The sequence below is a fragment of the Piliocolobus tephrosceles genome, chromosome 3 (genome assembly GCF_002776525.5).
Source record: "Piliocolobus tephrosceles isolate RC106 chromosome 3, ASM277652v3, whole genome shotgun sequence".
Lineage (NCBI taxonomy): Eukaryota > Metazoa > Chordata > Mammalia > Primates > Cercopithecidae > Piliocolobus > Piliocolobus tephrosceles.
The window spans coordinates 34,052,792-34,078,800 of NC_045436.1; the positions used below are offsets into that span (position 1 = coordinate 34,052,792).

The 26,009-nt window shown below is 36.5% G+C and overlaps 1 protein-coding gene across 7 annotated transcripts in view; it reads right to left on the bottom strand.

Moving 5' to 3' along the window:
• Nucleotides 1–26,009, bottom strand: part of GUCY1A1 (guanylate cyclase 1 soluble subunit alpha 1) — a 64,876-nt gene that overhangs the window by 21,417 nt on the left and 17,450 nt on the right. For 5 of the 7 annotated variants that reach the window (XM_023228042.2, XM_023228021.3, XM_023228014.3 and 2 more), the window contains exons 2-4: nucleotides 11,753–12,119; nucleotides 4,862–4,923; nucleotides 536–594 (exon numbers count right to left, since the gene is read on the bottom strand). In XM_023228042.2, the coding sequence (XP_023083810.1) occupies nucleotides 536–594; nucleotides 4,862–4,923; nucleotides 11,753–12,007 (376 nt within the window). In that variant the 5' untranslated portion in view covers nucleotides 12,008–12,119. The remainder of the gene's footprint in view (nucleotides 1–535; nucleotides 595–4,861; nucleotides 4,924–11,752; nucleotides 12,120–26,009) is intronic. The other 2 variants (XM_023228072.3, XM_023228052.2) reach the window with 2 other exon arrangements.

Sequence of the window (26,009 nt, forward strand, 5' to 3'; positions counted from 1 at the left end):
GATATAAGTTAGTCATTATTATTATTATCATTATTATTATTATCAATATCATACTTTTAGAAAGACGCAACCTCATGGTTCATGTACTGAAACTTTGGAAAGGACAGCAAGACAAAGTCACACATCTAATTTTTCTCTCAAACTAATGATTAATGTGAGAACACTGTTAACTTTTTTCCCATGACTGCTCCTAACCTTTAAAAGCATTCTTTATTTTAGTTTGTTGAGTAGAATTTTTCATGCATAAATGAAGAACACTTAGTTAGATTCAAGATCAAAGCCTGTGAATGTCTGTGAGTCAGCTTCCCATCTAACCTTATCTACTCTTCAGCAAGTAAACATAAACAGAGAAAATGTTTTAGGTCCAACAAAAACATATAGTATCAAAAATTGTTACTCTTTACATTAACAGAATACATAATATTGAACACTTCATACTGGGAGTCACCAACAAATAAATATGAATATTTCTAGAGAAAATGTGAGTTCTACAGGTATACGGCATACTTTCTAATTACATAAACAATTCTATTACCTGCTGCAACTGCTTGCTCTGCAATTATTTTTTCAAAGTCTTCTCTTCCCAAAGATTTCCTGGAAATATTTCAATATTTTAAGTTATAAACTCATAAATACATGCTAAAAGTTCAGATTATAATATACAGAAATAATGATAGAAAATAGTTTAAATTAGGCCGGGCACGGTGGCTCATGCCTGTAATCCCAGCACTTTGGGAGGCCGAGTTGAGTGGATCACAAGGTCTGGAGTTCAAGACCAGCCTGGCCAACATGGTGAAACCCCGTCTCTGCTAAAAATACAAAAATTAGCTGGGCATGGTGGCGTGTGCCTGTAATCCCAGTTACTCGGGAGGCTGAGGTAGGAGAATTGCTTGAACTGGGACCCAGGAGGGAGAGGTAGCAGTGAGCCGAGATCAGCCAGCCACTGCACTCCAGCCTGGGCAACACAGACAGACTGTCTCCAAAAAAAAAAAAAAAAAAAAAAAAAGAAAAGAAAATAGTTTAAATTCCCTTGTCTGTAGAAGCAAATCTTGACTATCAATTTTACAGGAAAGCAGCAACGACATGTACCATCCAGAACAATGTTGGAAAACCCCAAAATATACATGATAGAATGTTTTGTTATTCTTCATCATAAGGAATATTTATCTTTTAAGTGAACTTTACATACACTAACACAGACAGTCTCAGACTTAGTTTTTTTTGTTTTTTTTTTTTTTAACCTTTATATAGGTGCAAAAGCTGTAAGTATTCAGTGGAAACTGTACTTCAAAGTTTGAATTTTGATTTTCTCCCATGCTACAGGTATGGAGTACAATGCTCTCGTGTGATGCTGGGCAGTGGCAGTGAACCCAGCTCTCATGTGGCCATGAAATTTTGAGGGTAAACAACCGGTACTCTACAGTGCACTGTGTTACCAGATGATTTTGCTCAACTGTATGCTACTTTAAGTTGCTGAGCACGTGTAAGGTAGGCAAGGCTAAGCTATTCAGTAGGTTAAGCATGTTAAATGCATTTTCGACTTAGGGCGTTTTCAAGTTATGATGGGTTTATCGGGATGTAACTCCACTGTAAGTCAAGGAGCCTCTATACTAAAGAGAACCTTCCCTGGCTAGCAACCTCAAATGTGAAGTGGCCAAGAAGAGGATGGTAATTCTGATAACCAAGAAAAACCTACATACAGATAGAATTCACTTTTAAGTAACATTATATATTTTCCTAAAGCAAATATATAGAATCTTTTGCTTCTTAGTTTAAGGCTCTATTTATCTCTCAGATATCATTATGTTAAACTTTTATCCTTGATTTTGTGTAAAAAATTAGTAATGAAAGAAACCTATTCTTCATTCAATTATTGCACTTGTTGCACAGCATAGAAACTGAGACTATAATAGCATACTTCTTTATTCATAAGAGTTTTTTGCAGTTTTAACTGCACAACTTGTTGATTCATGTTTGCCTAATTGTTTGTGATGATTTCTGATAGTGATGAGTGATTATGATAAAATTTGTGAGCGAAACTTAGTTAGTTCAAACAGCACATTGTGCAATTCAAACTACGATTCCTACCCTCACCTTCAAAAAATACAAGTGGGTATAAGAATTGCACATGCACCAGCAAGCACGTGTGTGCCTCATACAAGTCACACACAAACATACACACACGCACACACCAGTATGAGTTCATACATATAATGATGTGATCAAAAGAACCCAGAAAAAGAAACTAAGCAAGAACTCTCTTGGCAACCAATCCTGAGGGACATGATGGCTGTACTAAAACTCATTCACTGGAAAAAAAAAAAAAAAAAAACGAGGAGGGGGGCAGCTCTTGTACTTCATTCAAGGGCAGTTTATTGATCGATATATTGGACTTATTGTCTGTCAATTCATAGAAGAGAATAAGCAGCACAAAATAGAGTTAAGGGTGTTCAGCAGCTGGCAAACTGACAGCAATAAAAACGGCAGTGACTTACCAACAAGAAAGTGAAGTGAAAAAGCATAAACAAGAGGATACCCCAAAACTAAAAAAAGCACAGACGAGCCACTTAACATATCAGCAGGCAGGCTTATGAGCAAAAATCTTCTTTCAACAACTGAATAGTTCTCATCAAGACACTTTAAAAGTGTAATCAGATTTCTTTTTTTTTTTTAAGGAAATCAGAGAAGTGGTAAACAAAAATTTCAAAATTTCAAAAAATAATTATTGTTTGCTTAACTTTTGAGATTATTTTAAGAGATATACTGCTGGAAACACATCACAACTGAGTATTGCAAGAAGCTGTAAGAACAATTCAGAACACAAAGCCCTGAGAATAAATTTTGAGTAAACTGGCTGCCAAGGACTTAAGCAGACAGACACAGTAGCACAGTGAGAGACTTGAGGCTATCTTATCAGCTTGACTGGGAATTAAGGTCAGAGGCATTCTGGAATGCTTTTCATATTACTCGTGTAAACAAAGCTTCTGTCAGACACATAGATTCACACTCTCTCCTTCTGGACCTGTCCATGACCCCTTCTTGGCTTGGTCCTGCTGCCTGCAGTCTGGGACCAGCTAGTCAGCAAGGAGAATCAAGCACATATGATCCACAGAGCAGATGATCACTCATGAGTAGGAGACAGATGAATGAATTGTTAAAACATTCCTGACAATAGTACTGTTTTGTAAAACTTCAATGTTCAGTTCTGCAAATTTGAACACCAGTATTTATTCAATTATTTATAAACTAAATCATCCTTGAAATTTCAGGGAATCAAAAACAGGGCCTATTACTTTTTGTTGTTGTTGTTTGTTTGTTTTTTTGAGACGGAGTCTCGCTCCATCGCACAGGCTGGAGTGCAGTGGCGCAATCTCGGCTCACCGCAACCTCCGTCTCCCGGGTTCCGGCGATTCTCCTGTCTCAGTCTCCCAAATAGCTGGGATTACAGGCATCTGCCACCATGCCTGGCTAATTTTTGTGTTTTTAGTAGAGACGGGGTTTTGCCATGTTGGCCAGTCTGGTCTCGAACTCCTGACCGCAGATGATCCGTCCACCTTGACCTCCCAAAGGGCTGGGATTACAGCTGTGAGCCACTGTGCCTGGCCCCTATTACATTTTCTGTCAGCAGTAAATGTGCTAAATTGTATTTGATTCACTAAATAAATCAGATTTTAAAAATGTAACTTTAGCGATGAGGTGCAGAAGCACATGCCTGTAATCCTAGCAGTTTTGGAGGCCAACGTGGGTGAATGCTTGAGCTCATGAGTTTGAGACCAGTCTGAGCAACATGGTGAAATCTCGTCTCTACAAGAAAAAAAGAAAGAAAAATATTGGCTGGGCATGGTGGCATATGCCTGTAGTCCCAGCTACTCGAGATGTTGATGTGGGAAAATGGCTTGAGCCAGGGAGGCAGAGGTTGTAGTGAGCCAAGATCGCACCACTGCCCTCCAGCCTGGGTGACAGAGCTGTCTCAAAAAAATAAAAATAAAATTTAAAAGAGTAACTTTAGGCCCATGCCCGTAATCTCAGCTTTTTGGGAGGCTGAGGTAGAAGGATGACTTGAGCCCAGGATTTCTGGGCAGCAGTGAGCTGTGATCACACCACTGCATTCAGCCTGGATGACAAAGTGAGACCCTGTTTCTTAAAAAAAAAAAAAAAAGTAACTTTATATTAAACCTCCTCAGAAACCCTTTAAAAGAATACTAGAAGAAAAGTATAAACAAAACTGATGTTCTGCAGTGCGACCAAACTAGTTAGGAGAATACAGAAACACTTCCCTAAGGATTAATAAATAGCTGCTACCCCCAGAACCCTGAGTCTCCTTCCTCTTAAGCCCTTGATCCTTCTACCTCCTCCTGATGCTGATACTAAAGTGTTAACATGTTGTTGAGGTGTGTGTTGGGGATGGGGTACCTGCTGGGATCCTGCTCAAAACTTTGGCAGCATCCTTCAAGCAAGAAGACTGTTTGGCATCCATGACTTACCTGTTGTTAAATATTTTAGAAGTTACTGATTAGTATGAAAGAATCAGCCTTGCAAGAGCTTGTTAAAGCAGCAGTATATAACCACATGCTTAAAATAACAGGCTCTGAAAAACCCGGGCTTGAACCCCAGCTCTGTCTTTTTCTTAACCAGCTATAAAATTCTAAACACTTCATATAAACCTCAGTTTAATCATTTATCAAATGTGAAAAAATAGATGCACTTAATTTCAAATTAGTATCAGCGAAAGCGCTAAGTCCAGTTTCTGACATATCACAATGATTCAATAAGGGTTGACATATTCAGTAAGTGCTGACCATTAGCAGTAGTATTAGTTATTGAAACAAGAGGTTCACACAACTAAAGTGGTTTGACTTACCTGCTTTCTTTTATTTTGTGCTTTGCCAATGTTCTCTGAAGTGCAAGGTTCAGCCTTTCAAACTGAAAGTTCAAAATAAATATTTTAAACATTCCCTTAAATAATAATTTGTTTGAAATTATATATTTACAAATGCATCCTGAAGATTTATTTTAGAGAAGCAAAAACATTATACAATTGCTTGAATGATAAATGTTGTGAATTTTCACTTTGGAAATGGGAACTGATTTTCTATGTGTTTTTCAAACTGGAGAAGGAGCAATGTGCTGAGACTAATCTGAGACTGGATATGTGTGTGGCCCACAGGTTGAACTTTTGGTGGTGGTCTCACTGACAGCCACGGAATAGTTGAGCTGATTGTGAATCCAAACAGAAGATTTCAGTTTGGCAGTGTTAGGTCTTCTGCAATATAGGATTCCATGGGTATCACTTCCTCTGAGTCAGGAAATCCTTCTGGATGGGCAACCAATACTTCAGTCTCAACATGGACCAAGCCAAGCAAATTTCTGTTCCCTTTATAACTCCACACTCACCTGCCCCAGTGACTCTCTGCCCTTAACTACACATTCATATCATCTTCTTGTCTAGTGAACTCTGGAGTTATCTCTGTCTCTTCCTGTTTTGATCTCTTAAATCTAATCTGTCACCAAAGTTAGTTGATCATTTATTTGAAATGAGCTTTGGGTTTACCTTGGCTTATACTGATTTCCTTTCTTTGAACCAATAATCCTCATCAAATACTTATGGTTTTATTTTCTTTCATTGATTTCTGAGAATTTCATGAGTTTTCCTATTTTGCAAGACATTTGTATGTAAGCTTTTATATTTAATAAATACCTGTCAAGTAGCTATTAATTTCTCTCAACAGCTGATTGTCTCTAATAAATAAGTGGAAAGCAGAGCATTGATAAGCAGTGCTGTCCATTTTTATGCATTCCATGTAAAAATCATATGTATCTATGTATGTACCTCCCTCTCTCTATATATATGTGTGTATGTATAGATATATATAAAACCATATATTATATATATAGAACCATTGATTCTTTCTATAGTTTCCCCAGAGGAAAGTGAAACATTTTTTGCTGTTCCAAGTTGAGAAATTCCTTTTTCCTTAAGAACTATTTATATCTCTTGTAGAGTTCCCACCAGTCAAGTGGGGTACTGGAGTAAACCAAAATAGAGCAAGGTTCTGTTTTAATGAAATGAGTTATGAAAAGGGCTTTTAGTTTTAAATATACACATACAAAGCTTAGAAAGAAAATTTAAAAATGTATTGAAAGAAAGCACAATTGCTGAATAAAAATAAAGATAATTTACATTTACGATGTGGAACCATTTTTCAGACTATTCAGATACAGAGAGAAAGTATAACATCTGCCACAGGATGAAAGAAAAGCTGGTGGAAGACACACCCAGAGGGCAGATTCTGAGCAGGGCCTGGTGATCTATGTAAAGGCAAAGAGCAGTTGAGAAACATGTTCAAGAAAGAAACTATGGGCATATTTCCTAGACATCTTTCTCATCAAGGAAAAAGGAAGGTAACATTAAATTAGTGATGCCGTATGTAAGTAAATTAGCCAGGTTGCTTGAAATGTTTAAATATCTGAAGAACCATCTACTTAGTAGAGTAGAAAGTTACTCCAGTAACAGAGTATTAATGTGGATACAAATCCATGAAAGCATGAGTGGCTATGAATTTTTTCTTCCTGCAAAATGTATTCATATGAAAAAAGAAGTCTTTAATAAAATAAGGGTTGCTGCCTTTGTGCTTGAGCTCTCAGTTTTCCTTCATAGCATTTGCTCTCCACCTTTGTAAATTTTTCATAATCTGTCTCTTCCATTACAACAGAAGCTCCAAAAGGGCAGACAGTGTCTGTTTTGCTTACCCCTCTATGTCCAAAACCTACAATAGTACCTATCCATAGGAGATGTTCAATGCATATTTATTGAATGAATGAATGAATGAATGATGTCCACCTGCCAGCTACTCAAAGTCTTGAAGGCTTAATCTATAAAATTTTATCTGTGAAGTGATAAAGCCAAATACAGAGGCGTTACTCTCTTAGCTAGTTTACAAACAAATTTAGGTTGTTTGCAATTTAAACTATTTCAATTATATTTGTGTGTGTGTGTGTGCATATGTGTGTGTGTATGTGTGTGTGTGTGTGTGTGTGTGTGTGTATATATATATGTATATAGCTTCTTGGACCAGGAACTTTTTTTTTTTTTTTTTGGATATAGAGTTTTGCTCTGTCATCCAGGCTGGAGTGCAGTTGTGATCACAGTTCACTACAGCCAAGAACTCCTGAGCTCCAGTGATCCTCTTGCCTCAGCCTCCCAAGTAGCTGGGACTATAGGTATGAGCCACCATGCTCACCCTGACCAGGAACATTTTATGGGCCAGGGAGAAAGAAAACCCAACCAATTCTGCACTGAAGAATGCTTTCTTCTTCTTCTTCAATGCTACTGGAGATACTCTACTCCTCTTTATGTCTCTGATTAAGCCAAGGGGGATACTCTTTTACCCTTTTAGTCAAAATCCTTATTTGTCTTTCATTTCCTTCCTACTGCCACTAGAAATGTCTTTTTCTGGTCTTTTCCTCCTAATGTATACACTATCATCGTAACAGGGGAGGAGAAATGATCCCCTTCCAATTGCTAGGGTTGGTGGAGCAAATGTAGTTTTGGCTCTCCATTTTGAATAAAAACTTATTTTCCTAAAGAAAAAAGGAATAAAGTCTGTGCAAAGCATTACTAGCATACTTGACTGAAATTATGAGTGAATAGGCTTTTATGGAAATCTACATTCATCTTATACCATTACTCCTCTGGAAAAGTTTTGTAAATTCAAAGCAAAACCCATAAGAGACAGAACTCACATGTTTTCCAGGCAGAATATTTACTGGTAGAGGCTGCTGTTGCATCGAGTTTCCTACCTTGGTGCTGTACTTCCTGTGATATATCCTGACCCTGAGATGACATGAGTCCACAATAAAATTATAAGCAGGATTCAACTATAAGTGAGATCTGTCAAACACAGCCAACCTCAGGGCCTCATGACATAAAATCAACCATTTCAGGACTGCTCCAAACCCCAACAATTCTATATATTAATTTTTGGTTTCAGATTTTAGAACTAAATCTAATATTTCCTTCCAAATTCATTCCTTACAGTTCAATATATGTAAATATTGTGTAGCAGTCTTTTGTAGATCTTTTAGCTGCCTATCACTAAAATGCCCTACTATTTGGGAAAGCCTTCATTTTGAATTTGGAGGAACAAGTCCTCTTATTTGTACAATCACCGGAACCTGAAGTATTGTAGATTGTGGACCTTCTGATTTACAGAGGGGACACTTGTCCCCCAATGCAAATAGTTTGTAGTGCTCTCAAGTTTGTTTCTCTTGACTAAACAATTATCTTTTGGCTTCATAAAGAATAGATCTGATTAAAGTGTTAAAACAAGTGCTTTTGCCACAAATATACCATATATGAATACTTCAGGAATAACTGCTATTTGATGCAACATTGTTGTCAATGATGTGAATTTTAATAAAATCTCATTGGTGTGGTTTATGGATAAGTCACTATTTTCATTGGCTTTTTAATTTTTCTACAGTTTTTAATGTTTTTCTAGACCAAGGATATTTGAATTCATAAGATAAGTTGTAACAGTGTTTCTTTTTTTCTTCTTTCAACCTAATATTCTAGAACACATCTACAGACCTCATGATTCTCTTCAAATGCTCCTACTTTTGCTAGGTACTTGATTTGGGATCTTATCATTTATGTAAGCATATCCAATTCAATTGATTCAGTTCAGTAAGTGGTTTCTGATTTGCTGTGACTGTGGTTCCATTAAAAGCTCCTTCGAGACAGTATGCCTGAAGGAGCTTACAGAATTATTGGGAAACAATACCCATGAAAAAAGAGCAAACAATATTATGTTATAATATATTAGGAAGAGCAATGGATCATGAATGAAATGCAGAGAGTTTTCCATTTCTCCAGTTATCTTTTGCTTTAAGTAAGAGATCTAAATTTATGTGCTTCCATTTCTTAAAATAGAAATGATAAGTTTGCATTAGATGATCAAGACTTTTTAAAGCTCTAGTATTCCATTACTTGGGAACGACCTCTCACATATTACATTTGCTAAGGATAATACGTTTTTATACTTGCCTGTTCACTAATAAAAATATAACCAGGAAGTTGATTCTGATTATCTAAAACAAAAATTGTTATGTCAAATGCTATTTTAAGTATCTTCTTTTGGATTATTAATATAACTGAAACTAAATAGTAGTCTAAGCATTAAATCTATAAACTTAACAGATAATCAGTAGAAAAAAACATAACAAGAATTTATGAAAGACAAGTAGATGTTTGAAGTCATCTAGATTGAGTACTATACAGCTCAAATGTATTCAACACTGGAAGATTTACTGCCATAAGGATAATGTCTCAGTTGGAGAGGAATTTTAGTCACTAATGCCAAACATACCTCTTCCATTTCCTATACTACAGTCAAATCTTAATGCTTTATTCTTATAAACTAATGAACAAACAACATAGACTACTAAATTTTAAATTTATATACATATATATATATATATATACAATTTTAATTTGCTATTGCATCCCAGTCTTTCAGTACATTTTCCTAGCAAAAAGAGAAGGGAAGTTTGCAGCAGCCTGTATGGCTCTTCAGGATCAGGAGAAGGCACACCACCCAGAAACTTCTCCCTCAGCAGGAAAAGAGAGGAATGGAACATGCACATCCATGGAAAATGTTTGAGAGGCTCTCAAAATCTCTAGCTGAGCCAACTGGTGAATGTCTTTTCCTGTCAAAACCAGTCTGAAAAGAAGCAAAGAGGTGACTGCATACTCTAGTGTGCAGGCACCAATGCAAAACTACAAGGAACAGGAAAAATCGGGGAAATATGACACAACCAAATAAATAAATCTACAGTAACCGGCCCTAAATAAATGAAGAACAGTGAATTACCTGACAAAAAATTCAACATAATGAAATTTAGTGAGTTCTAAGAAAACACAGACCAACAACCAAATAAAATAAGAAAACTATACGTGAGTAAAATGTAAATATCAACAAAGAGATAACCACAAATATAGAACCAAGCAAAAATTCTGTAATGAAAGAATAACTAACTGAAAAAAACTCAATGGAAACCATCAACGTCAGACTTAAGCAGAAGAATCAGCAAATTCAAGAGAGATCACCTGAAGTTATTCAGTCAGAAGGGCGAAAATAAAAATGAATGAAAAAGACTGAAGGAAGCTGGAACTTTTGAGGGCACCATCAAGTGAACCAGAATGTTTTTCAAAAAAGAGTCCAATATGTGTATGACTTCCACTGTAGAAATTCAAAATTTACTAAACAAAATAATAAAGTCAACATAGTAAGGACAGGATTCAGGGAAAACATAGAAGCTATCTAGCTTCCTCACCATCACCATCTGTTCATGTCTGTTCATTTCACTCTGTCCTTGGAAATGAGAGCACCGATTGTTTCTCAGAGTGTTCTACAAACCAACTCCCTGAGGAGGACTGTATCTCTTTTCCTAGCCAATGCTGGCTATCTAGCAACTAGAATGGGGTAAGAATAATTAAACATTTCCATTTCAAAGGTTATCTGCCAAAGGACTATTGTGTTAATATCATATCTGAAATAAACTCCCTCAACTTTCTGCTAAGTCCAATTTATCCATCCTTCAAACTTCAATTTCTTCTTTCTCATTCATTCCAGCCTGGACTGTTTACAGCAGTAATTAATTGCTCTACCCTTTGAAAGCTGTGTAATTTTGGTCAAGTCACTGAACTTCCCTAGCACTTCCTGGGAGTAAAACAAGATTATCTGTGAAATTCCTTTCAGTTCTGAAAATCAGCCAGTCTGTGTTTCTTTGGTGCTTTGCACACAGTAGAGGGTTGGTATTGAGTCAATTAAAAATTTTCAATGTATTATGTTAGCCAGTGTCTGATTGAGAAAATGTCCAGCCAAATTCATAGGTTAAGCAAATCTATATAAAACTATGAAGACTGACAGAGGGAGGAAGACATCATGAAGACCTTCACCTGCTCTTCTATTTATCCTACAGAGGGAGAGGAGCTTTCTCTACATGTCCCCTCTATTCCTAAGATATTTGACCTGTTTAGGTCTGTGTCCTGTTCCCAGAAGTTTCCTTAAAGGTGTATTGACAGAAGGTGCTCTAGATCTCAACATGACACTATGCTATGCAGCTTGCAGGGCTATATGAAGAGGTGTCAGAGCTAATAACACACAGGTGTAGGCAATCACAGGCTCATGACTCTGACCCAAGGGAGAAGGTCAAGACTGGTTGAGCAGAAACTTCAGAATCAGAGCAAACAGTCAAGAAAGCTCTTCACAACTCTGAAAATTGGCAGGGGACATATGATGCTCTTTAAAATTAGGAGAGAAAATCTCAGCAGAAAATACGCTATTCTTTGAAGAATTTAATTTTAAGATAATAGCTAACAACTACTGACTGCTTATGGTATGGCAAGAGCTATGGATGGTTTCACTTAAAACTCATTAAAACTCTAGAAGGTGGGTATTATTACTATTTCCACTTTATGGATAAGGAAACTGAGGTAAAGAGGCATTAAGCCTGTTGCCCAAAATCATAAAGTTTGTCAGAGTGCAATGTTCTTTTGAAAAGAATTCAAGATCATAAACATTTTAAGATAAAACACAACTTAAGAACATAATTGCTTTAAAAGAATATTTTTATGTGTTTCAAGAAAATATTCTACATTTATTGTAGCCTTGAAAGTGAGAAAGGAAGTGTTTAAATTTTCCTTAGAAAAACATTCTACAATTTCAAAATCTAAAGAGCAAGCACTCACCTCTGGGAAAATCAGTTTGCAAATACTCTCTGCCAAAGTGTGAAGATAGACTCGGCTCCGACTCGTTTTTCTTTGAGGAAGACTTTCTTGTACGTTCTTCTCAGGAATGTCTTGACAGATGGGCACAGTTGCTTTGCAGCTCTCTGAGCTTCCTGCTGCCTCCTCTGCAGACTCATTAGGAACTTGACCTGGTGCCAGCAGGGAGAAAGGACACTCTCCTGTGATCTTGAGATCCTTGAGCTTCGTGCAGAACATGGTGATGGTGTCTCTTACCCTGCTGTGATCTCCTCCTGATGAGCTGTAGTTCTTATATGAGACTGACAAACAGAAGCCACTATCAATTCAAGGACACTGGTAACTGGGATGTCTATGGGCAGCAAAAGGTCAGAACAGAAAGAGGAGTGACTTTATGCACTGATGAAAACAGAAAAAGACAGGTGAGAAAAAGCAATAGTCACATCATTTCAAGTTAAAAAAAAATTCTGCTGGAAATGCCAGTTATAAAATGAGCAGGACATTTGGCAAAGAACTTTACTTAATGTGTGTGAATTTCACTATATTAGCAAAATACTTGCTCTTACTATTTTAACTTTTAAAATAAAATATATTTTTCCAAAATGTTCTTAGCATCAACTACCGATTTCCATTTTTTATACTCATCTGGACTCATCTGATCCAGTTTGATTTCACAAGAGTGGAACACCACGGTTTTATGACAAAAGCCACATCTAAGTCTATGTTTTATTAATGCTTGTACTACTACATTCTCACTATGCTCTCCTTTCTGAAAAGTCAGAACAGTAAAAACCAATGGCTTCCAAAAATACCCAAGGGAAAATAATATGCATAATGATCCCCAAGTATATGTTTTCAGATTTGAAACACCAATTTAGAAAAAAAAAAGGTCAATGAAAAAAATGTTCAATGAAGATGATTACGGAGAAAGAAAATTTTTATCACTTTAAATAGTAAAGCAATTTAAAAATATTATCAAAATGGAAAAACATCAGAACTCCTGATCCCTAAGAACATACCATGGGATTTGCAGGGGTCTCTGGATCCAAATCTAGTCAGCACTGCAGTGAGTCAAAGACTACCCCACTTCACACTGAAATGATAAGCATTGTCATTCCAGCATATTTTCCCCTGTACTTTTGTTTTTGTTGATGTTGTGGTTGTAAATTATCTCACAATTCACAACCCATTTATCATTAGCTATTTGTTACTGGAACTGTCAAGGTGTGAATTCAGTTCATCAACAGTACTAATTATCTTGATTAACTGGGTCTACCAGCTATTTCCTACTCTTGGGGAAGAAAAACAAAGAGTGGAAAAGAAAGAACCCATATTTGCTAATCCCCACATGTACTAAGTACTCTGTGCCTCACACAGTGCTGGGAACTCTATGTTTATAATTAATCCTCACAGCAACCATGTAACACAGGTATTATTATCCCCAGTGGGTGAGAAGCTCAAAATTTCAGGTACTTTTCTCTCATTTGAAATGCTAGAGAATGACTGAACTAGGATTCAAATGCAGATTCAGCTGACTCCGGAGCCTGTGTTTTCTATAACTCCAAACTAATATTACTAAGTTAGAGCAGTTTCTATCATAATTAGGCTTAGTTTATCAACTAAGAATAGATTTTTATCTTGAAAATATGGTTTACAAATTTATATTAAAATTCAGTGAGGAACATAATTCTTCTGCTCATTGGCTGGTGGTATCTGAAACATCCAAGATGCAGCCTTATATTTGAATCTTTAGAGTTGGAGTTCAATTAGTTTTTTTTTTAATTTACTATGCTCCTCAATGCCCTTAATATGTTCCCAGTATGTATAAGCAACAGCCTGTAAATTGTCACATGTAAGTCATCTAATAAGTTTAGAACAATGAACAACTCATTTTCTGAACTGGGACAAACAAGGAAGCTAAATTCAGTATCTGATTCCCATGGGATGTCATGGGACATTAGGTATAGAGGAAGATTATGGATGCTGACAGGCCAGAAGAAGCTGCCAGGGCTCTGTTACCTAAAGTTATGACCAATATCTACGTGCATATATAATTTACGAATCTTCAAGAAGGGACAAAAGAAAATCTTATGCATTTGTGAGTAGAAAATTTATTCTGCCAGCATAGAATGGAAGTGGTCTATCTCCAGAGACTACTGAAGTGGTCCAAAGGTAATATGGCTATAGGGGGAATGATTACTTAGCTTCTACAAAAGCTAAAAATCTAATAATTTTACCCACATTTGTTTTGGGACTTAATGTAATAAATATTTGTTTCTTAGTCTTTACTACATCTCAACATAATTCTATTATCGTTTAATAACTTCTCCTCTGATTTAAGCTTCAAATCCGTGATCAGCTTTAAGCTTTAAAAGTGCTTTAACCTTTTCTGTAAAGGTCCCGAGAATAGATACTGTCAGTTTTGCAGGTTACATGGTTTTTATTGCAACTATTCAACCCTACCATTGCAGTGTGAAGTCAGCCAGAGATGATATACAAATGAATGGGCACAGATGTGTTCCAATACAACCTTGTTTGTAAAAGCAGACTGTGAACATAGCCAGTAGTTTGCTGACCCCTGGTTGTAGAAAGCTGAGTATATTAACTAAAGCATTTTAATTAAAATATAATTCTGACTATAGGAGCAAAGTTATTTCCTCATCTCCTCTAGTCACTCCTCTCCAAAAATAACAGCCTATGCAGGTCCAGTTTTGATTGGGGTGGGGGAAATTGGAGAGTTTTTTTCATTATTATTTGTAGACAAAAGGTCTCACTATGTTGGCCAGGCTGGTCTCTTAACTCCTGGGCTCAAGCAATCCTCCTGCCCTGGCTTCACAAAGTGCTGGAATTACAGGCATGAGCCACTGTGCCTGGCTGGGATCCAGTTTTTAAACAACCTCAAAGTAATCGAAGAGAGTGTAATAGATAATACTAAACATCTATTTATACAAATAATAGTAACATTATTTTATATTAATTTTCAGGGAAAAGAGCTGTATTATCTGAATGCCACTATTTCAGTTATATCAATATCTAACTACAATAACTAGCAGAAAAGGGTACACAAAAACAAAAGGAACACAATAAGAAATGGAAGAGTATAGGTTAGGTCTGAGGATGGCAGAGAATTATTCCTAAAATAAGTTATTTTGGTATACATTAGAATTTTAGTATTGGACTTACAAGTTTGCCATAATATAGTTTATAATAGATCTTTCCACTAAACTTCACTCTCTCATTCACATTGGATTTCAATGTTGGTACCCAAGCCCAATATTTTAATTCTTATCTTCCTACTGAATCCAGCTGCAGCAGAATACATTTGACCAATCAACTTTCCTGGAAATAACTTCTTTTCCTGTACTGCACAGTACTATAATTTCCAGGAAATATGCCGAACAGTGTTTTTTATTAAAGCAAACACAGCCAACAGGAAACAAGTTGTGCTTACTTTAAGACAGTTAAGTATTTAGTCTCGTTAAATTACATATGTATAAACAAACTAATTAGCATTCTTCATCTGCTCAACTGATGAAATTACACTGTGAAGCAGATGCACACAGCATTGATACCTTGGAAAGCTGTTTGTCTTGCTTTTGCCTGCCAGGAATACAGAATATTTCTGGCAGGCAAAAGATTGTTCCTCAACTAAACTAGTGATGATTTTTATGGGTAACATTAGTAGTAACTTCAGAAATGGTTTGGTCAGTTGAATTCAGTATCTAGTTGGTTGTAGAAATGGTGATAATATGGTAAGGGGAAAAAAATTAAAATAGTAAATTTGGCGACAGGCCTTGGCAAGAAGTGGAATAATATGTTCTCAACTTGAAGACGCACTTCTCATTCCAAAAGTTGAGGATTAAACAACCTCTGAATAAACTGAATGCTCTCTCTCGTTTTACTAGTGAGTGATTAACTTTGCCGTGGTGAGAATAATGACCCAGCTACTGGCCTAGTATTAATAACAGGGACAGATTATTGTTCAAGCAAGGCAATCCTCAATCATTTAAACTCTAGAATTTAAAATTTAATTAAGCATGAACTTTTTTTCTTTTCTTTTCTTTCTTTTTTTTTTTTTTTTTGAGACAGATTCTCACTCTGTCACCCAGCCTGGAGTGCAGTGGCACGATCTTGGATCACTGAAACCTCTGCCTTACGGGTTCAAGTAGTTCTCCTGTCTCAGCCTCTCAAGTAGCTGGGATTACAGGTGGCAGCCACCATACCTGGCTAATTTTTGTATTTTTAGTAGAGATGGGTTTTTGCCATGTTGGCCAGGCTGGTCTCGAACTCCTGACCTCAGGTGATCCACCTGCCTCAGCCTCCCAAAGCACTGGGATTACAGACGTGAGCCACCGCGTCCATCCTAGAATTTAATTAAGCATGAACATCTTGTTTACTACATGAAACAAGGTCATGTAGACCTAAGGAAAACACCCCTTTCCATACGCTCTGATACTGATATACTTTTCTCCAAAAGCAGGTCTTAAGGAGCAGATGAAAAGTTAGAAAAAGACACTTTTCAAAAGAAGGCATACATGTGACCAACAATCACATGAAAAGAAGCGCAACATCACTGCTCATTAGAGAAATGCAAATCAAAACCACAATGAGACACCACCTCACACCAGTCAGAATGGCTATTCTTACAAAGTCAAAAAATAACACATGCTGAGAAGGTTGTGGAGAAAAAAGGAATGCTTGTTAATTTACACTCTTCATGGGAGTGTGAATTACTTCAGCCGTTGTGGAAGAGAGTGTGGCGATTCCTCAAAGACCTAGAGACAGAAATACCATTAGACCCAGCAATCCTACTACTGGGTATATACGCAAAAGAATATAAATCATTCTATTATAAAGACACAGGCACACGTATATTTGTTGGAACACTATTCACAAGAGTAAAACATGGAATCAACCTAATTGCCCATCAATGATAAACTGATAAGCTGATGATAAAGAAAGTGTGGTACATACACACCACGGAACTCTATGCAGTCATGCAAAAGAATGAGATCATGTCCTTTGCAGGGCGATGGATGGAGCTGGATGGAGGCCATTATCCTGAGCAAATTAACACAGGAACAGGAAACCAAACACCGCATGTTCTCACTTGTAAGTGGGAGCTAAACAATGAGAACACATGGACACATAGACGGGAACAACACTCACTGGGGCCTCTTGGAGCATAAAGGGTGAAAGGAGGGAGAGGATCAAGAATAATAACTAATGGGTACTAGGCTTAGAATGTGGGTGATGAGATAATCTGTGCAACAAACTCCCATGACACAAGTTTACTTATGTAACAAACGGCACTTGTATCCCTAAACTTAAAAGTTAAAATACATAAATAATAAAATAAATAAAGTATCGAAAAAAGTTAGAGGGAAGAGGCAAGCCTAAACATTAATCGCTAAAGCGATTAGCTGTATCAAATGTCTACCATTAGACCTGGGACCTGGACATGCCAATTTCTGTGATAAAAAAGATATGAGCTTTTTAAGTTTAAATTTTAAAGTCCAGATTTTTAAGAGTTGCCAAAAGGAGGAGAAAACTTAAAAAGAAAATTGCCTTAGTAAGGATAAAGTTTGTATACTTCAGTACAAACTATGGCAACTATTTTCATATATAAGGAAAAAGGCTTAATTTTCAGGTAGACTAAAAACTTATAAAGTTTTCCTTTCTCAACAATTGAAAAATATTACATAAAATCCGATAAATCTGTCTTTTAAAATAGATTTATTTTCACTTTGTAGTAGAAAATGTTTATAGAACTTTCCCTGTGATGTATCAGGAAAGCAGGACAAAGTAGTAGAAAAATGGGTGAGCATGTCTAATTCTCTCCACCACAAAGTTAAAAAGAGGCAAACAATCTCAGACTCCTCTCTAGCACTACCATTCTCTTTATTGTTACTCTTTTTGAAAGTTTCGCTTTATGGGCTGTGTTCATTTCCTTACATCATATTTATTCTTAAGTTTAAAACTATCTGGCTTTTGCTTTAGTATGTTACTGATATCTCTTTATTAAATTTGATGATGCCTAAAAGTCAAAGCTCAAGACTTTTTTTGGCTTTTAACATAAATTCTCCATTCATCTGCATTTTCTTTTTAATAATTTCGATTCCAATAGATTCTTTGGTATCACTGGATTGTCTTCTACATCATATTCATGCATTCATGCACTTGCTCGTTTTTCCTCCTATTCAACAAATATCTATGGATGTCCTGCTCTGTGCCAGGCATTCTTCTAGACACAAGGGCAAAGCAATGTGCAAAGAACACCCCTTGCTCTCAAGGAACTTACAGTCCAGGAGGAAAACTATTTCTGATGTATCAGTTCCAAGCATGGCCTGTGCTGCAAAAAGGGGAGGGATATAGTGCTCTGGGAATGTAAATCAGAGATCTGAACCTAATCCTCTCAGAAACATCTGAGCTGGGCCAGGCCAAGAGAGTTCCAGAAAAAACAGCATGCTTGGGAGCCAATCTTCTAGGAAAGGAAATAATTCCAGTGTAGCAAAGGCATGAATGAGGTAAGAGAGAGCAAGGTAATGGTGGTAAGAGACAAAATAGGCAGAGGTCAGGATTTTGCAGAGTTCTACAAACCACATTAAACAAGATAATACACTATTCTAAGGGCAATCAACTAAATAACTAAGAAGCAAGAGAGTAAGTGAATTAGATTGCATTTTTAAAAGATTATTTGGAATGTAGAATGAAAAATGGGTCAGAGTGGGACAGATGGTAGATCTGGGTTGGGCAAAAACAGGACCCTGGGGGAAAAAAAAATGAACCAATTGCAGAAGTAATTCTGAGAGAGAATCTGCAGGCCTGGGCTACTGACTGGGTGTGGGGGCCAGAGCAGAGGGAAGAAACATTCCTCTGACTTTACTTCTCAATATCCCAGCCAAGGAAACACTCTAGGGACCATAGAGCACAATCAAAATAGTCCATAATACATTTCCCATGACTTCGGTTGTTCAATCTTAACCAAGCCCAGAGCTTGGATTTCAAATATTATATAACACCTTGTGGGAGTTCGGTTACTCGAATTCTCCTGTTAAAATCTCATTTTGGGAAGCAATTTCTCCTTCTTGTTCAAAAGCCCAGAAATTGTTAATTCCAAATTCTACTACTGAGTAGGGCATTCACCTTCCTAACAGACTGCATCTACATGTAAGTGTGAGCTGTCTCAAGCTATTTTTAAGGAGGAGGATGCTTACCTTAAATTTTTGCAACTCAAGAACCCGTACTGATGATTCTCCCAAAACAAAGAGATCAACTCTAAAGACAACGGCAACCTCACTTTAGATAATCATATTAGAGTCCCTCTGCCCTCCAGCTTGCCGGGTGGCGACCGCCTTGGTAAAACTGCAGTACTGGACACAAATTGTGTTTAATAAGCTGCATTAGATCTTTATTTAAAATAAGATGAGCGCAGTCTATAATCTTTTAAAATTAGATTTAAGAGGTAATTCTGTGGCATCTTTGGAGTAATACCAAAATTCAGTACACTCTATAGTAGGGAGATTTTAACTATTTGAATTAACATTTTGCTTCTCAGTTTTTATCAAAGTATTTTCAGAATGTTTTATAACCAATTTAAGAGCAAAACCTTTGGGATTATAAATCCTGAAATATATTTTAAAAACTCCAGTGTGATGATGACTACAATTTGAATACATGTAGTTAAACATCTTCAAATTAAGTATCATCACTCCTTATGGTTCATCATGCTGATCATGAGGAAATCAGATCAACTTTTCAACAGTTTTTCCTTAAAATATACAAAATAATTTCTTGCATCTTTTTCTATGATTCTCATCATAGTTACATGGCTAAAGTAGTTCCTTGCAGAGGCTTAGTCACTTTAAAATACAATTACTGAAAATGTATTAATGATTATGAAATGAGTTAAGGAAGAAATGTGATTCCTTTCTACTCTATAAAAAGCCATTTTGTTTTTATCTGTTTTCAAACAAGTACTATGCATTTCAGGAATGCCAGTCGGCTTAGGCACATCTATCACAGGGAAACAATGTCAGGATAAAATGGCAGGCATGCTAGATCCCCTTTGCTCCCCATTCTTCCTCTTAGCCCAGTCTGATCATATCCTCTGTCATGGAAGTACTGTTGCACAATTTCCCTTTATTTTTCTCTTGTCTCTGTAACTCAGCAGACTTAAGGCCTTCTTACAGTTCTTTCCCACCAACTACTTTCACTTTTTTCCCCTTAAGTCAAGGCCTACAGTTGCTGAGGTACAGTATTCATTAGAATTCAATACATCTTTGAACTAAATTTTTATATTTGGGGGATTTTTTTTTTTTTTTTTGCTTAGTGCTCCTAAGCATTGAGTGATTTCACCCAAACACATTTTTTTCCCCCTAAGTCCTTTTATTTTTCGAAGGCAATAAAAGTGCACAGTTTTGAAGCATATGAAGTTTTCCAAGAACATCTATATTGTGTTATATCAGAAATACTTCTACTCTAATGGATGTTTGGTTTAAATTTGCAAATAAGGTGAAAAGCCAACCTACCAACCTGGAAGAAACACTCAACAAGATAACATTTTCTGAGACTCCACAGAGTACATTATGGTTTAGGTAAAATAATCTGATGAAACTTTTAAAGTGAAAACAAATCATTGATGGTTAAATAATTGAGCTAATTGATTGATTTCATTTCGGTGACATAATGAACTTGATGATTAGACATCATACTTTCTCCATTTTCTCTTCGTTTAAATTTTGGTCAGGCAGGAAGGGCTGGAAGTAAACTCTGTACATCCTTGATGTCATAGACATATGTAAACACACACACACACATACATACTTACCATACACACACTTATTTTCCCTCTTCTGTAATGGTGAGTTTTTAAGTGCCTGAGAAATACAGGCAAGTGTGTGTGTATGTGAGTGTGTGTGTCTCATGCAGATAATTAGCATGACAGAGACTTCATAATTTGGAGGGTTGAGTTCACATAAATGTAGGTGCCATGCCCAGTTGTGCCGTGAGGCAATGGAGTTGGCATAGCAGTTAAAAGCTTAGGCTACATGAACAGATGGCCTGTGTTTGCTACCTGCGTCTACCATGTGCTAGCTCTGTGACGTTAGTGAAGTTCTTAAGTGAACTTCACCTCAATTTTCTCCACCTGAAAAATAAGGATAATAATAGCAACTATCTCAAATGTGTTGTGAGATTAAACAAAGCAATAAATAGAAAGCACTTAGAAAAGCACTGCCAGCTAGTATGGGAGGAATACATGTTGACTATCGCAACTGCTACTCAGTGGTAGTGTGACATTAGACAAGTTTCATAACTTCATGAATTCTGCTATTTCACACATAAAATGGTAAAATCATGATATAACAGATTCGAATTAAGAATTTGGAATAATATATATAAAGTGCCTGGTCTTGCCTAGCATCCATAGGTCCATAATTAAAATAAAAGGTAAAAGTCCAGTCTTGGATCAAGTCTTCAGTCACTTGCCTTACAAAACCTGTGATGCCTCTTCTACTAGAACTCTAGGCAACTTCTTACAACAGGAACAAAATGATCAGTGTCTGCTCGATAACTTCAGAGCAGCCATAAAATATTTTTTGGTATATACAACCAAAAGTAAATGCTCATTGCATGCTACAAGAGAATCGTGCTGACCTAAGTTATTAAATAAATGATTGACAATTTTATTCTATCTTCTCAGAAAGATTCTGTAATGTTTTATACCTATGAAGCCATTTTTTTCATACATCAAAGTTTGTTTAAGGGAACTCTGATAATATATCAAATGCTCATTATCCTACAACTATAGAAAACGATCTTTACCTGATGAGCATTAGAGAACATACCAAGAAAGTTATATATAAGTCAATAGTTAGAGTTATTTTTATTGAATTATAAAATAATAGAATTTGCAGCACAGCAGCAGAAAGAGCAGAAACATTCTATTTTGGTTTTATCTTATCTAATTCTATTACATAATAAGTTGCATGTCTAATTCCTTTAATGAAATATTAGAATATAAAAATTGGGTGACTATGTTGAATTTTAAACCTCATTTTCTACTCATTAAGCCAAAACTATTTTATAAATCAAGCAAGCCTTATGCCATTGCCACTACTCACTTTTTTTTATTAATTCATATTATTCCTAATGTGGAAATTTGAAAACACAACAAAATCTTGTAACCTTCAAGCTTAAATAGAAATTCTGTGGTATCTGATTTTCTTTTCCTAGAATACCATATTGGGATATGATTAGTATTTGTTATACAAGGAATCTTGTCTCCAATTATTGCTTTTATAAGCTAGCTATTCTTCTAAATATTGATTCAGTGATAATTCTTTTTTTTTTTTTTTTTTGAGACAGAGTCACCCTCTGTAGCCCAGGCTGTAGTGCAGTGGTGTGTTCTTGGCTCACTGCCACTTCTGCCTCTGGGGTTCAAGCGATTCTCCTGTCTCAGCCTCCAGAGTAGCTGGGACTACAGGCGCATGCTGCCATGCCCGGCAATTTTTTTTTTTTTTTTTTTTTTTTGTATTTTAGTAGAGACCGGGTTTCACCTTATTACCCAGGCTGCTCGTGAACTCTTGAACTCAGGCAATCCACCTGCCTTCACCTCCCAAAGTGCTGGCATTACAGGTGCGGGCCACCGTGCCCAACAAATAATTCTTTTATCTACTTACTTTCTCAATGTCAATTTGGTAGAAAGGTTTAGGTTGTGAGCAGGTAGAGGTGAGACACTAATTGGCATGTTCCTTAAGATATTTGTGGAACCAATATAGGTCACCCAGAGTCCAGTTAAAGTAAGAGGCACAGGTATTCCTGATAAAAGTGAAGTGACTCTGGGATTGACTTGTGAAACACTTGAATTACCTTTCTGAGCAATGAGGAGATACCAAGGTCAACTCATCCTTGATGGGATGGAAAGAGTGACCTTGTGAGTACAGAACTCACCCAATGATAGGGGATAGACAAACTGGCTGGACTCTAACTTGTCATGTTTGTTAAGAAGATTCTGGAATAAGAGACACTACTGACTCTCACAGTTCTTCTAATCCAGCCTTTGGAAATTTTCCCAAGCTCTTTGAGAGAAAGGACCAGAAATTTATACAGCTGTGAAAACTTAAGATGTCTATGCAACGCTGGAGATAGAATCTTACCAAACCTAATCAAGAACACATTAATCGAGAAGTGTAGGCCTGGCTACAGAAAGAACAGCAAAGATAAAAAAACAAAAACAAAAACACAAGGAGAACAAAAACAGATGTATCAATGGTAGAGGTTCAGGCAGTGGAGGAGCTGTGGAAGCCAGAGCAGGGCTGAGAGAGTCAGACAAAGCTAAGCCGCCATGCAGGAGAACACGAGGAGCTCAGCGATACATAAGCATTATATGAGACCTAAATTTCTATGTCCATAAATAAACTTTTATTGGAGCACAGCCACACCCACTCACTTATGCACTGTCTATGGCTACTGTGTTCAAACCGTGCAGTTGAGTAAGGCAAAGCCTTAAGTAGCTACTATCTTGTCCTTGATGGGGTCTGTTGACTGACTCCTGCTTTAAAGAGCTGTTGGGGACATTGCACACATTATCTTATTTAATCTTCACAATAACCTTATGGGAAGGGTGTGTGAGCATGTGTTTGTGTATTTTAGTATTTTTTACACAAGAAGAATCTGAAACGTAGATCATGTAACTTGTCCTTGGCCGTAGCTGGTGAGTGGCAGAAACAGGAAATGAACCCAACCCTACCTAACTACAGAGCTCATGCTGTGGAGCTGCCTTGAGAAACCAGGAGCTTTTGACATATTATGGTGATTGCTATTCAAGTTCCCCTACTAATAAATATAATCTGGGAAAACAAAGACTAAATTGTATCTGTTAAGTTAGATTATGGAATAAAATGAAAGATCAGGTTGCTGGGCACGTCAGTTAAGGTAATGAAGCTTAGATATTCCCAAAATGAAGGCAGGAGAGATGCTTTCAGGGTCCCAGTGAACTCTAAGGAGACTCCCTTTGAAAACTTCACTTTGAGCCTCTCTAGTTTTAGGGATCAGAGAAGACTTGAAAGGCAGCTAAAAAGGCCGTTGGTGTCTCTGCCACATTTAAAAGATCTTTACAACAAAGTCGAGGAATAAACTTTGGCAAAGTACGTTTCTCAGAGAAATTTTCTCTTATGACCGCAGAGAAAAGGCTCATCAAAGTGAAGTTAAGTGTGAGATTGGAGGCCTGAAGACTCAGCAGATGTTTCTTTGGAGGTGGTCCAGGGGACTATGCTACTAAGGTATTAGTAACTGATGGGCAGGCAGGTGCCTTTTTTAGTTTTCAGACCAGCAGTAAAGCTCTTTCTGATTCTTAAGACAGGAAATGAACTTTTGTCACAACAATGGGACACAGATCCTTGATGCTTATGCTGGAACCAGGTTAGCAAAAGACATGTGGCAAATTCCAACACAAATTGAATTCTGCCAAGTTTTTACAGAATGGTTAGTTTGGAAGAAATCATTACCAGAAATGAATTTTGACTTCTGAACATGTACTCTTCAGGTATATATTTGGATGCTTGCAAAGTCCATGTTGAGAAAGGCTAAGTCTTTTCCCATTAAATCCAAATCCACAACTATATTCTTTAAATGCCTTCTGCCATCTAATTGATTCAAAATAGAGAAAGCTTAAATAAATACCAAACAATTTTTCCTATTCATTTCAGTTCCTCTTACATAAAAGTCAATATAAAGACAGAGTCATTTGCATAATAGAAGTTTAGAACTGGAAGAGGAGTTAGAGGTTATTTATTGCAATCCCTTCCGCTTGCAGATGACAGAGTGCACACTTCAGTGATGTGGTTCAAACCCCAAAGCTCAGGAGGTGTATAGGTGAGACAGGAACACAGGCAGTTTGACCATGACCCTGGAGTTCACCCAATACATCCTGATCACCCCCTCTACTGAAAATGTTGAGAAGCCTTCCTCTCTTTTTTGGACCACCAGCCACTGCAGGGAATACTTTGAGAAAACTTGAAAACTTAGTTATTTTAATTCAAATTTCACACTTCACCATCTTTTGAGGGTTAACATAACTACTTCCTCTCAGACCAGTCAGAAGATGACCTTACATCTATACATCATGCTAATGTTAACATACATTATAAAATTGCTTTGACTGTCCACAGTTCCTAAAATGTTGCCCCAGACTCTTTTTCATAATTTTCTCATCATCTTTTGCACTTTCTTGAGAAACTGTCTCTTAGTCCCTTTTCAAATCTCTAAGCACATTTTCTAAATAACTTTCCTCATTATCTTGTCTTTGACACTTAATCAAGTTTGCTATTTTCCAGCCTTAATCAAACCAGCCAATGCAAGTCACAGTTTATCCAACTTTGGGACTGCCAATAATTATTTTCTGCTGAAATTGAAAGAACTGCTGGCTCTGAGTCATCTTGTATAAACATGGAAGTGATATAGATAGGTAAACTAAACTGTTATTATCAAATTTATTCATTTTTTTTCCATTTGTTTTCCCTGGATTCTTTATGAAGACACAAACATACCTATGTAAATGACACACGGTTTGACAATAGATTTTTTTTTTGTTTGTTTTCCTATGTATTCTCTTTTTCTAGCTTACTTATTATTAGTGTTGTTTTTCAACTTTTTTCAGAAAAATTGAAATCTTACTATACCTAGAGTTTATGCATTTCCAAGATCTGTGCTTGATAAAGAAGTCAGCAATGTTCATATAATTTCCTATCCTCCTTTTTCACTTTGCTGTGAAATTAGCTAAATGAAAAAAACCATCCATGTTTTCTATACTTTACTGCCTTATCAGAAGCACTTAGCACAGAATCAACCACCATTTGGCCATTCAATTAATATTAACTAATCTCAATAAAATGTATTAATATTAGGCTATTAGCTATAATCAATATATGGGGCAAAACATGAACCAAAAAAACATAAAATACAAATAAAAGAAAGCTAAATCAGAGCTTCTAAAATGTCTTGCTTATTGGAAATGAATTTTAAAATGAGTTGTCAGTAAATCCACTTATAATCCAATCAAAATTTACTCAGCTTCATAAAAGGATAAAAATATTCCTTTCTTTAATTTTCTTCAAAGCCTGATGTGAGTGGGGTATATATACACACAAACTGAATTTTCTTTTCTTTTTTCTCTTCTCTTCTCCTCTCTTCTCTTCTCTTCTCTTCTCTTCTCTTCTCTTCTCTTCTCTTCTCTTCTCTT